Below are 13,768 nucleotides of genomic sequence, written 5' to 3'. Positions count from 1 at the left end.
CAGCTCCCTGCTCCACGTGGGCTCCTGAGTCCCACCTCACCCTCTCAGCCTGAAAGGGCATTCAGGAGCAGGCTCAGGGTTTTCTTTCACTGAAATATTTGCAATTCAGATGGAAGGACCAACATTTAAACATGTGGAATAGTTCAAATGCTTTTTTCTTTTAAATTTACCAAGCGGGTTGTCAGGAAGGGGAAGAGAAATGTCTTTCTGTGTGGAAAAAGCTCGGTCACTGCTTTATTAACCTCCAAGAACCCACCCCTATTAATCACGTAACAGCTCCTCAGTCCTCGCTGAACTCAGCCCTGGGTGTCAGTGATCCAGCTGCACTAACCCATTCTCTGCAGGAGCACAAAACCCTTTTTCAACACGGCGGCACACAGTGCTCCTGGCTCCTTTGGGACAGGAGGCTGAGCCCCCTCTGCCAGGCTCTGCAGGTCCCAGAGGGGCACCCCACCCTACCCACCTGCAGGCTGACAGAGCCCAGCTCCCCAGCACCCCTCACCCACCCAGGCTTTCCCACCAGACAAAACCCAAGGGACGTGTCCTTCACCCCCCACACAGGGCTGGGCTGGACAGGCCACATGTCCCCAAGTGCAGGGCCTTCCCAGCACGTGCTCAGCCAAGAACACAGGCTGCTCCAAGGCTTGATGAACACAGGAGTCATTCCCATAAAACACCACCTCCTGCTTGGCAGGATTCTAGTCAGCTCATGTTGCACCAATAATCCAAATAATACCCGTTTAGAAGTGACAAGCAATCCTTCTGTGAACAAGCTGGAGGGTCACCACATAAACTATTCAACAGATTAAATGGTCGCCAGTAGGGAAATGTTTTGCATGACTCCTCCTCTTGCAATATAATTGAGTGCCTTTTTCCACAACCGTAATCCTTCCAGAGAAACAGGAGTGACGTTAAAACACCACCTGCGTGACATTCCTTTAGAAAGTTTGCTGTTCTCTTCAGGCATTCAAGTGAAACTGTTTTCCTGAGTTTCATTCCAGGCACAGTCATTCAGGACATGCCCATCTTTCCCTGAATTTCAAGCAAGTCTTGCCATTCAGCCAATAATTTCCTGAGAGCAACATGCTTTGTTCGGGTGCAAGTTCTCTCACATTCCTTTCTTCTATTGTTTCTCTCAGTTTTCTTCCAAGACTCACCCTAATTTTTCCAAGTTAGTTCTCCCACACAATGCAATTTGCCCATTTCCTTTAAATGATCTCGGGACTCTTCAGCCATAGAGATAAAGAGTTTATTCCTACTTGTTTGTCTAAATACAACCAATATGTATAGACTTGGGGCTAAATACAACAAATATGACAACTGTTATTACCAACTGAATTTTTCTAACACTCAGTTCAGTATCTAAAATATTTCTGTATATTTTATTTATGATTATACTTCTATTTGGAAATAATCATGCCCTGTCATTTTCCTTTTCCTTAAGTACCACTGAGGAACGCTTTTTGTGAATCTCTTGCTTTCTTTCCTCTAACCAAATTTAAACCAGTTCTTCTTGATGCTGACTAAATTGGCATGAACTTAGAACAGCAACAATAAAGTATTTGCAATCATCAGTAAAACAAACTTCTGTCTCCTACAGCCTGCAAACAAACCACAGCATTCAAGTGCAATTTAAATCTGGAAGCTCATTACTACAAAATACAGTGCTGTCTCACTAAGCCTAAAACTAACAGTGTAAAATTCTATTGATTTTATTATCATCAATGTTTGCATCAACTGTGCCAGCCACTGAGTGCCAGACACTTGGGGCATTCTTCCTCTAACTTAGACTCCTCTTTGCTGAAACACTTCCCTGACAGCAACGGCTCCACAAGACAAATGAGGTCCTTCCTCAAAGCTTCCACTTCTTTCACCTTCAAATGATACTTGCAAGCCTTGTATGAAATGCAAAATGGTGAATTTGTGAGCGGCTGTAATTCAGTGCTGCTCTGTGTCTGTGAGCACTGCCAGGGACAGCCTGAACATGAGCATCAAGTGGTGCCACTTATGGGACTGCAGTCAACTGGATCCCTGGCTGCATCCTTCCCTCAGGACACCCCATGGCACAGCACAGACACCAAATCCAGGGCTGCAAGCAGCTGAGCAGCTCAGAAACACCTGAAGCTATTCCCCTGCATTTTTCTTGCTGTTAATTACAGAAAAACCCCTTCCTAAAAGGGACAACACAGATGTACACATCCTGAAGATTTTACAATGTAATTAAAGCAATCAAGGCATTAACTTACATTGTCCATGCTCAAGGCTAACTTGGATGAAAGCAAAACAGGCTTTTTCTAAATACTTCTGCCAAAAACCTGCACACACGTGCAGGGACATCTCCAATCTGCTAAAAAATTCAACAATCTCCACTCTTTTGGCTCAATACTGTGGCCAAACGCTTCTCCAACAGGCCCCTGCAGAGAACCAGCAGGCATTGTCACAACCTCATGGGATCATCCACATGATCCTGCACCAAAAGCCCTTCAGCCGAGGGATCCAATCCCCGTCTGTACCAAAACAGTCATCCCAGAGCTCTCTGGAGACTGATTACACCTCCTGCTTGAAGGACAACAGCACCCTCACCCAGTCCTGCCTGTCCTCAGAGGCATATGAAAACATACAAACCACCTGCCCTTCATGGTGTTCCCCAAAAGAATTAAACCCAGCTCATCCACTGTAAACAGTCTTTCCCACCAGCTGGTTAAGGAGCCCCTACCTCCAAGTACCTATTTGTTCAGCTCATACTTGTTCCCATTTGGTCATCCTGGATCATAGAGAGAGGCAGCATTTCCCTCCTCACCGTTCCCATCCCATCCCTATACATTATTGGTATTTAATTTATGGTTCAAACCCATCACAGACTCTTTCTTGGCCTGACACCCCTTTGGTTTCCTTATAGTCTGCAGTCAGTGCCTGCACCCTCATTTGTAATGACACTGAAACACAACAACACACAGGAAAAAACACATTAGGGCACTGTTTTGTTTAGTGCTTTGTCTCTTACCTGCAAAAAACTATGTAGGGGGAACTTACAGCTTCCCTGAGCAGAGGGGGAACCAAGCAGCCATGGTGAACACACAAGCAAGACAACAACATCCTCAAGCAGTTGGAGGAGCTGTAGAATTCTAGGACAGGTTTACCCAAAGTTCATTGCCTTAAAACATTTTTTTTATCTTCCCCAATTCTATTAAAGCAATTGTAAATGAGCATTTTCCCACTACAGCAATGGCCATTTCCCATTAATTCAGCACACATTTACTCAAGCACTTGAAGGAAAACCAGCTGTGCTTCCTCAAGGTGAAGGTTCCCCAAAGCTTTTGAACAGTGAAATATTAAAAGATATTAAAAGTAATTGCGGATATCTGCACATGTAGGTTTTGTAGGTTCTGCTCACCAGTACTGGACACACTTCCAGCTTTAGTAAAGACCTCCTTTTAATTTCTTGTCATTACAACACAAGTGTGAACAGCTGAGGATGTTTCTAATGGAGCTGTAAAACCCTGCAGGGTGTGGTGCTCTTCTGAAATCAAGAGCCAGGCATGAAATCCTGCCCTTTTTTTTTGTGTGTGAAGTATTTCTTTACCAAGTAACGGCGCCAACCTGGATTCTGCAACCCTACATAAATCACTGCCAGTTGTGGCTAAGCTGTAATGTTAACCAACCAATTTAAAACCATTACTGACATAGAAACATGTATTTAGAGATTTTGTGCCAACTCTGAAACCACACAGTTTTTCAATCATGTGAACAGGATACTCTATATGGAATGCTAAATACTCAAAGCCACACTGGGTTTTGGGGTTACCTTTCTTGATTGCTCAGTTTGGCATAGAGGGCTTTTACCAGCTCGGGACACTGCAGCAAATGGTCTGTAAAAATCAGCAACCTGAAGGAAGAAAGGAGAAGTGTTACTGGTGCTACAAAAGCAGCAGTTTATTCCAAATAGTGCTGGTTAGTTTTACTTGCAGATGAACGAGTGACATGCTTTTGGTCCTGTTTGCTGAAAGACAGAAATCCAAAACTGACAACAGCCTATTCTTTCTTAATAATTCCTCTGGAAAGTGTGGCCAGCCTGTCCATGTGCCAGTGTCAGTATTTATACCCACAGCAGTCCATAGCAGGTGACAGGCTTTTAATTTCAACCCAGACTCGTACTCTCAGCATTATGGGGGAAAAAAAAAATAGGTAAAAATATTTCTCTTCAAATTACAATCCTAAGAGCACCTACGGTGTCATTTATTCCTCACAGGTACACGCAAACTAAATGATGTATTTTTGAAGCAGCATGTCTGGCTACTAAATATACAGTAATGACAGGTCAAGTCTCAGAGCATCCTCTGAGCTGATGAGGCCACAGAGAAAGAACAGCTAAAATAATACTCAAACCAAGCGATTTCAATATTCCCTCCACCTCCTCCCTAGTTTTTCCCTTTGCTGACAGCCTTTCTTTTGCATGTTGTGTTTAACATTACTTTGAGGAAACCTTCTTGAAATTTGCCTCTTAATTAAGAAGCGATCAATAATTAGCACAAAAAAAGACCTAATGCTCCCAGGTGCACATCCCTGATCACCACTGCAAAGTAGAGGGGCTGGAGTTCAGTCATTCCTTGGCTCTACACTCCTGTATTTACCCACATTCACTACAACTCTACTGCTTGAGGAGCTTGGAGTATTTCAGACTTAAGGTTCTGCTTCTTACCCTTCTGATTTCATGACATGATGTAACACCTTAGAAAAGAGAAGCTGTGGCTGCCCCATCCCTGGAAGTGCCCAAGGCCAGGTGGATGGGGCTTGGAGCAACCTGGGCTAGAGGAAGGTGTCCTGCCATGGCAGGAGGTTGGAAGTAGATCATCTTTAAGGTCCCTTCCCACCCAAACCATTCTGGGATTCTATGAAGTGTCTGCTTCTGTATTTAAATGTCTCTTTTACCTTATCCACGTCCTTCACTACTGCATCATGAAGAACAGAGCATGAGCACATCTTACAGGAGCATCACCAAGAGATAACAGAAGAACTATCAGCAGAGTAAAGCACTTTCAGCTCTTTCCACCATGCCCAGAAATTCTGGAGGTAGCTAAGCAAGGACGCAGCAAACTCAATCCACTGTCTTTAGTCCTCAGCTCTCCTGTTTTTCATTTGGGGCAGGGGAAAAGAGGATGAAAAGTAAGCCCATCCCCAGCTCTGAAATAAAGACATTCAGTTTTGGGTTACTGACTGAACATGGCATGTCAGATGCACACAAAAGGCTTTGGGAGGAGATCGAAACTCTTTGGGGGCCAAGAGCAGAACCACTGGGATAAACTGAGGACCACTGTAATTTAGTGAAGGAAATGGTGAAAATTAAAGCTGTTACGAAAGCGTAACACAGGAACAAATGAACAGTGTTAAATCTGCCAATTTTCTTGACTTTTTAAAAATTGTCTGGCTAAAATCCTAAAAAAATTCAATGCTTCCATAGTAGATAAATACAGGAGGAGATGTTCAAAGACTTCCTAACAGCACAAGGGCTGTATTGTACCAGACTGAAGTTGAGAAGCAGCCAAGACGACGTGGTATGAGCTGCATTTGCACTCAGTGTATCCCAAATGCCCACTAAGCTTGCTCCAATCCAGGCTGGGTGCAAGCAATCAGCTTCATCATCAAATGTCATGCTCCACATTAAGTTGATTTGATCCCATTAGCAAGTTTAGAGAACAGGCTCCTCAGTCTCAGAAAATGGGGAAGAAAACGCCAACAAATGTTTTCTAAGTACGAAGAACAAGCCACGGCAATTCTCTACTCGATCAGCAACTTTCTCTTTCAATCTCAAAACCAAAAGCATTTTTCATCACCCTACAATAATGCCACTATCCAAAATATTTACTAAGAACTAAGTAGCTGTCTTTTTACTGTGATTTAACAGACCAATGTAACAAATCATCCAAATTTTGAAGAAAAAAGGTAGAAAATTCAGACAGCTAACCTTTCAGGGCGTTATCACCAGCCTTTTTAGATGGTTAAAAAGCAATGTGCCTCATGAGGAACTGTTTGGAACCAGAACATATTTTAGAAGCAGAAGGATATTTCACACTTGCACAAGAAAACAAGCCTGTGAAAAACATTTTAAAATCAACAATTACAAGTATAAAGTTATTTACTAACAAATGGAACATGTGTTGTCATAACACCTCTGTAAAGAAGATAATTCACCCCACTCCAACACCAGCACTTCTCACTCAAGAGAAGAATAAGGCTCAACCCCAAGCCCCCAATACTCCTCTCCTGTGGGCTGTGCTCCAAGCACAGCACTGAACATCCTTCCACCTTCCAGAGGCATTCCCAGAATGGAAGCATCCTGTCTGCAGGCCCTGACAGTGTCCATCCACCAAGTCACCTCTCAGGTCTAGAGGACCAAGTTCAGATTATGTGCAGTAGTTCTCTGATTCAGAAGGCACCCCCATTCAGTTTGATACCTACCTCTGACAGGCACTGAAAAGAGATTTATTTTTACTTATATGTGAAGTTGGAACCATTTTTTTCTGAAGAGCTACCAAGAAAAAAACTGGAAGATGATGAGCAATAGCCAACAGCATTTTGTGCTAAAAGCACTTCCTGCTCCCCTCTCTCCACAATGCACAGGAGAAGAAAGAGGTGACAAGATAATGAAATGTGTGAGGCTGGGCTTTGAAAGATTGAGGAGATCTGTGCCAATTCACTGCTACTGCAAATAGAATGTAGAAGCTGCTCAGATCTCTACAATTAAGCAAACTTCTCCCAATTGTCAGTACTATTTAAAACCACAGTTGAACTTGGAACCTGCAACATAACTCTGACTTTCCTGGAATTAAAAAAGGAATTACTTTCTGGAGAGGAGAAGGAGGGGTTGGGGGACATCCTAAACTGCCCAACAGAAGAAAGAAATCTTCCTTCCCATGCCAAACAGCTGACCACACTCTTAATATCACTCTTCTGGAAGCCAAAAGGCACATTACGCCTCTTACTTTAAAATGGAAGATTTTTCTTCCTTGCTCTTCAGGAATCTAAAATACAACCTGATTTTCCTTTCCTTATTAGCTACACTGCCCCATGCACACACTTGGAAAAACCGATGACACAAGGTATACTCTCATCTCTAATGGAGGCACCAAAGTATTTCTAAAATAAACAGCTTTTAGAATACACATTGGTCTTGGTTAGGATAAATTATAATGTAATTTGGTACCATTTTTTCCTAATTATTTTACAAAACACATACGTTTGCAGGTCCAATATTCTAAAATAGATCTCACATGATGATTTCTGTTCTAAATACAGCACCTTCTAAACTGTGCAACACACTGTGCTGCTGCTGATTAACACAAACCCCAGAGGAGTGGAAGTGGATGTCTGGGGAAACACAGGAAAAAATAACTTTTAAAGGCTCCATGATTTCCCAGAGCCTAAGGCATAGCTCTTTATATATTTAAGAAACAGCTTCCACTGAAAAATCAAATAAAGGGGCAGTGCTTGGCAAACCTTTTCAGCACATTGGAAGGAAGGAGTTTGTTTGTTACAGGCTCTCCAGGCCTCGTAGAAATCCCACAGAAACAGAGGGAGTAGGGAACACATTTCAGTTACTGAACAGTGCATTCCAGCTTTGTTTCCCAAAGGAAGGTCGTGTCCAACTCCCTGACAGCATTTTGCAGGCAGCAGCTGCTGAAAGCAAGCAGCACTGGAGTAAGGATGTTTGCTTAGGAGTAAGGATGTTTGCTGCTGTGTCAGCAGCTCAGAATTAAATCCTCCTATCATCAGAGACACATTGGAAAGATGGAAGATACAGACAAAATTAAGTACTGTCACATAAGGCCTTGGAAAACCTGCTCATCCCTTCGAATAGAAATGTAAGGACAAGAGAATGGTGGAGGAAACAGAGCCAAAAGATCACAGCTAAAGAGACAGATCTGCTGCTTCTGGGGACTAAGCAACACTAAAAGAAAAGGGGGAAAAAAAAGATCTCAAGAGGGTGGAAACAACAGAAGTAAGAGGTTTAAAAACTTCCCATGTACAAGGAAGCATTTTAGAGGGAATGCTAATCCCAGAACTGATCATGAGCAGAGCAAGCTGGAAGTAACAGATCATTAGCTGCCCCTGAAAGGGAGATAAAACAAATGCAGTATTAGAAGAACAAATGAAGGCGAAGAAATAGGGTGAACAGGTATAAGATGAGTCACAAAAAGGCTCCAGAACTAGTAAGATTCAGAAAAATCAGCCCTTTTAGAGCATGGAATTCTCTCTTTCCCTTTCAAGGCAATGCTGTTTGAACACCTGCTCAGTGTTTGATATTACAGTGGTGCAATGCACTTTTTGGGTTAGATTTTGCACTTGTGAATGCACCTGACCTGTGTTGACTTGAAAACAGTGCCAACATTCCTGAAAGATTTCCATTTGTAATTCAGACTGCACAAACTGCCAAGAATCATACTACAAACTCATCACTTTTTCTTTCAATTGGGAAAACCTGATAATGAGCTCTGAGACTTTACAAGCCAATAAAGTACTAGGAAAGAAAACCAAATGTATTATTTTCTTAAGGGCTGGAAGAAATTCCAGTCCTTTTCCCCACATGAGGAACTCAGCAGGGCAAACTTTCTGCAACTGCCTTATGGCAGGGCCAGGGTTACCCTTTCACTCCTCTCTTTTCCTTCATCAGGGTCTTGTATCTTGTACACAAGTTTACCCCTTTTTAACTTGAAGACAACCCTGAAGAGAGTCTCCCACCCACCTCAAACACCCATTTTCATCACAACATCCACAGAATGCACTTAAGACTGGAGAGATTAGGGAACTGGATCCCTCAGCATTCATTTTGATGCTGCATTTATTCTGCCAGTACCTTCAAAACATAAATTTACCACCACAGCTTTCATATCTCAGTCAAAAAACATTTCAGCCTATCAATACATAGAGAAAATTAAGGATTATCAAGATAATCATCTGAAAACCAACCTTTCTGTTATTGCAAATGACAAAACTAGACTTGGTTTGCCACTTCTGCAACAGAAGTCTTGTCAGCTGACACTGAAACTTACAGTTTGCTTTCTGAGATCTATTTATGCCCTAAGCAAATTGACCTTGTCATAAAAAAAGCCCAGCCACAAACAAATTTGAAGTCATTTTTTCAGTACAAAAGCAAACTATTAAATGACATTTGATTTTCATTCAATCTTCTTAACTCTCTTTAGAGATTTTCCAAACAACTAGTAAAAACTCGACAATTCTTCCTAATTAAATTCTAAATTTAAACATGACCTTCAAAAGAATGCTACAAAAACATACAAACCATTTTTTCCCCTTGGAATACATCACATAATGAGCTGTGCAGGGCAGAACATTTATCAAATGCATAACTGACAACAATATTTACAAGAATGGTCATTAGCAAAAAAACCCCACAAAAGCTCAGTAGAATAAAAGCACTGATTAGGTGCCCTAAAGTATGAAAATAAAGATTCACAAACAAAACTTCTTCCGTTTTGGTATAAAAACGATGGCACGTTGCACTAGACAACAGATCTGTCAACAAAGAAAAAACAAAACCCCCAGGTTTTGTGTGGCACTCCCAAGCATCACTCATACAAGTCTTCCTTGTCTGTGCTAACTTTGAAAAACCTCCACAGACCAGCACACAAATCTAAATTAGTTAGAACCCTGTTACATTAAAAAAAAGAAAAACAGACCATGATTTGAAAATTCTGTTATATATCCACAACAAAAAATGTAGCTTTATTTTAGCAACAATCAAAACAGCCATTGAAACTACCATGAAAATTTCCTCTGTACTAGGTGGCTAATTGCTAAATAGACCTGCATTTACCACCCAGCAGTGTCACAGATTTAGACATCTTAACACAGGGATTTACACCAGGAAAAACCAACTCCAAAGATACATACGACCACTCGGACTCCAGCTGCTCCCTGTAGACCCTCAGGACGTGCAGAGCCACAGCCAAATTCCCGGGATGCAGCAGCTCTCCCACCTTCTCCGGGTCCAGGCAGGTGAACAGGACCATGCAGCAATAGGCAACAACCTTCCTGTCACTGTACGTCAGGAATGTCCTTCCAAGGAAAACAGGGAGGGGAGAGCATCTTAAAATGAGCCTGGAAAAGCAGGTCAGTGGCACCGAGCTCACTGAGCTGCTCTAACAGACAACCACCAGCTCATCTCTGCCTAGGAGGGACAGAATTCACCCCTAGTCCCAGCTGAAGGTCAGACTTAACAGGAAATTTAAAAATATTCACGCTAAATTAGAACTAACTGAAGGGCTAGAAACTGGGGGAAACAATAATAAACTGCTCCTCTGTTCATAAGGTCTTTCTACACCCAATGCTGACAAACAGGTTTCAAAAACCCACTCAAGAACAATTCTCAAGCTGAATGGAAGTGCCTTTGTCACCAGCTCACTGTGAAAAGTCCGGGCAAACACATCAACTACATTGCCATGTGTCTGCACAGAAGAGTTTATTTAATATTTCATTACACAAACATCACGAAACCTCCAGGAAGATATGCTGGTGAGCTTAGGAGGGGGACAAAAGGATTGGAAGACCCAAAGATGAATGGACCTTTGTAGATTCTGCCTGATCCAGCAATACTGAAAGGTCTGCACAGTATAGAAAAAAGAAAACGCTGCCTTCTTGGAAATGACTGTAACTGCTTGAAAACACATCTGAAATACAGCTCATGGCTGAAGCTCGTCATTCAAAATAGAGTTTTCTTCCAGTTTCCACCAAATTAAATCAATTTACGGTTAGTGTAGAACAAGCAGGTTTTGAAAGGCCCTGACCCCTGCGGCTGACTAACAAAAAACATCTACAGGATATGGTCTCAACCATCCCCTCCTCACCAAAGTTATTTTTCAGAGTTTCGTGGTGCAAAGGGCACAACCATCATGTGCAAGAGACTCGAATACAACCACAGAAATGACACCAGCAGAAAAGCCGCCTCCATGCTTACAAGAAGAGATCTGGGAAAGCACACTTCCAAAGGCTATTCTGGGAATCTCCATTTCCTGCTGCAATGTTTCCAAGAAACTGGAGACTACAACGAAGAGCTGAAAAAAAACCCAGAAAATAATATTAACAGGAATTCAAAACAACACTGATACATTTCATATAAACGACATTTCAGTGTCGCAGACACACAGTGCAGAACCATCTCCACAAAGCTTCAGGTGCAGTATTTCACTGCTACTGTCCATAAATATTTGCATTTTCTCTTCTAATGCAAATAATTTTACAAAGTATTTAAGAATTATACGCAGGACTTGTTTGGGTATTAAACACTGGCAACTAGTGATGACGAGAACTAACTGACAGTTCCTTGCTACTCACATCACATTCTGCTTAGCTGGTCAAATCATTAAAGAATATGATGATGTGCTCAATACTTGCTAATTTCTATCCCAGAAAAATCAAAGCCAGCACTCCAAGTTACTTTGCCTCCAATTTTAACGCTGAATTTAATATGGCAGATTTCTGCTCTTACTACAAAGGATTTATTCTAGCCTCCTCTCAGTACAGATTTAAATACGGGAAGATGATATTTCACCACACAATTTAATATCCTAGAGCAGCCAAAAGGTGTAAATGCACAAAAAAAGAAAAGCATGAACCCACAGACCCCACAAAATTAAAACACTTTTGCTAGCTCTCAATAGTCTGGCCCTTGTTAACAGGCTGGCAAAGAAACTTCAAATTAAACGTTCAAATTCAGTTTAAGAGCTATTACAAATATCAGCCTATTACAGATGGAGGTGGCTGATATTGCCAGGTTCTGCAAATCTAAAATTAGGTCTCTTGGAAGGATGTTGTGCCAGCTGGCAGCCAGATTTCCTACAGAAGTCTGGGCATACGTTCCCTTGGGAACAACAAGAAAGCGAGTCAAAAATGAGGTCACTGGGGCTTAGGGAATAGGAACTTCTCCTTCCATATATATATATGTATATATATATATATATGTTTAAGCCCAAAGTGTGTATGTCTTCTGCATAATGCATTGTGAATCCTGTTCCCCTCTAGTTCTGATGATGCCCATTCTCTCCCTGCACATCTGCAGCGTTTCATTATTTCCTGCTTGTCCCTGCACTTACGCTTTTCCTGCCCATCTGGTTCCCAGCCTGCTGACTCAGGAGGTTTCTGAGGGACAAGCACAGGCACACCAGAGGACACTCTATGGGGAAAAAACAACCAAAAAGGCAGCAAATCCTAGGAACAGGGTATTGCTTCCCTTGGGGAATTCCTTACCTACACTGTGAGGAGAAAGGCCTCCCAAGGATACAGGAGGTTGGCTGATTATACCCAGCCTTTACCTGGAATTTGCTTGACCTTTTCCAGCTATGAATTACACTTTGGTCATCAGAGATTAGTCTGTCCAAAAACTACTACAGACTAGGGAAAAAACACCACAGATCTTTTAAAGTTACCATTCTTACTGCACAGATACTGCTTTTCTCCTCTGCTAAAACTTCATCACCATAAAATCATAGAATCCTGGAATCATTAAGCTTGGAAAAGACCTTTAGGATCATCGAGTCCAACCATCAACCCAGCACCATCATGTTTCACTACTAAATCATGTCCTCCAGTGCCACATCCACACGTTTTCTGAACACTTCCAAGGATGGTGACTCCACTGCTTCTCTGGAAGCCCTTTCCAATGCTCGACAACCCTTTCCACAAAGAAGTTTTCCCTGATATCAAATTTAAACGTCCCCTGGCACAACTTAAGGCCATTTCCTTCCATGGCCTTTGCATGTCCTCAGAGCAAAAGCAAGAAAATCTAGAAGCTGATGAAGACAGCCTTCCATTTTTCCATCTGCTCAGTGTGCTTTCTGAAAAGAGGAGGAAAAAAGAAAAGAAAGAAAAAGAAAAAAAAAGGACAAGACTATTTCACTTTTCCCATGAAAATGCACACATCTTTATGAAGTTAAAAACAATTATTAAACACCAACTTAAACAATTCTGTAGCTATCGGCACAGCTAAATTTTAACTGAAAAAATGTTGCTCTGTGTGTGGTCACCAGGACTATTTTTAACCTGATGGTCAACCACTGGGAAATTACATGTACTAAGATGTAACTTGTGATAGGCAGATGGACCCTAGAGCTGAAGAGTCTCAGTGAGACTTCAATAGCTGCTGTAAAAGGAGGGTGTTCTTTGGCAAATGCAAACACACAGAAAGCACCTTGCCTTCTCAACCAGCCTGCCATGGGTTAGGGACACTTCTCTAGGTTCTGCAGAAACCTTCTCAGGGCAAGGGGTACAAGTGGAAACACTGACTCTTTAGTAATGTATTTTGGTACCTAAATACTTGTCCACATGTAAACTGATCTTTAGAGCTGCTCCAGGCCACCCATGCAGAAGGTGAGGCAGCTGATCCTCAGTGGTCCTGCAGGAGGGTGGTTTAAATGCACTCCAGCATCACAGCTCCCTCTGCTCCCTGCAGTCCCTTAGGATGACACAACAACTGAAACAGGCTCTAGTGCATGCTTTTCATTTAATTATTAGACTGAAATTCTGTCATTTAACAATTATATTATATGGTCTGAAGGACACAGAATCCCAGGATGGGTCAGGCTGGAAGGGACCACAGTGGCTCATCTGGTCCCACCTCCCTGCTCCAGCAGGGCCATCCCATAGCACATGGCACAGGATAAATCCAGAGGGTTCTGGAATATCCCCACTGAGGAGACTCCACCCCCTCTCTGGTCTCTGTTCAGGGCTGGGTCACTGCCCAGCAAAGAAGTTCTTC

The 13,768-nt window shown here is 42.2% G+C and overlaps 1 protein-coding gene across 2 annotated transcripts in view; it reads right to left on the bottom strand.

The window, feature by feature from the left end:
- Nucleotides 1-13,768, bottom strand: part of ATXN10 (ataxin 10) — a 62,291-nt gene that overhangs the window by 32,645 nt on the left and 15,878 nt on the right. Inside the window, exons 4-6 of one of the 2 annotated variants that reach the window (XM_027702539.1) lie at nt 10,973-11,069; nt 9,910-10,074; nt 3,806-3,886 (exon numbers count right to left, since the gene is read on the bottom strand). In XM_027702539.1, the coding sequence (XP_027558340.1) occupies nt 3,806-3,886; nt 9,910-10,074; nt 10,973-11,069 (343 nt within the window). The remainder of the gene's footprint in view (nt 1-3,805; nt 3,887-9,909; nt 10,075-10,972; nt 11,070-13,768) is intronic. The other variant, XM_027702540.1, reaches the window with a different exon arrangement.

Source organism: Neopelma chrysocephalum, unplaced genomic scaffold (genome assembly GCF_003984885.1).
Source record: "Neopelma chrysocephalum unplaced genomic scaffold, ASM398488v2 Primary Assembly neopelma1_188, whole genome shotgun sequence".
Classification (NCBI taxonomy): Eukaryota; Metazoa; Chordata; class Aves; order Passeriformes; family Pipridae; genus Neopelma; species Neopelma chrysocephalum.
Note: the sequence above shows the minus strand (reverse complement) of the source record. Positions and strands in the feature narration are given on the sequence as shown.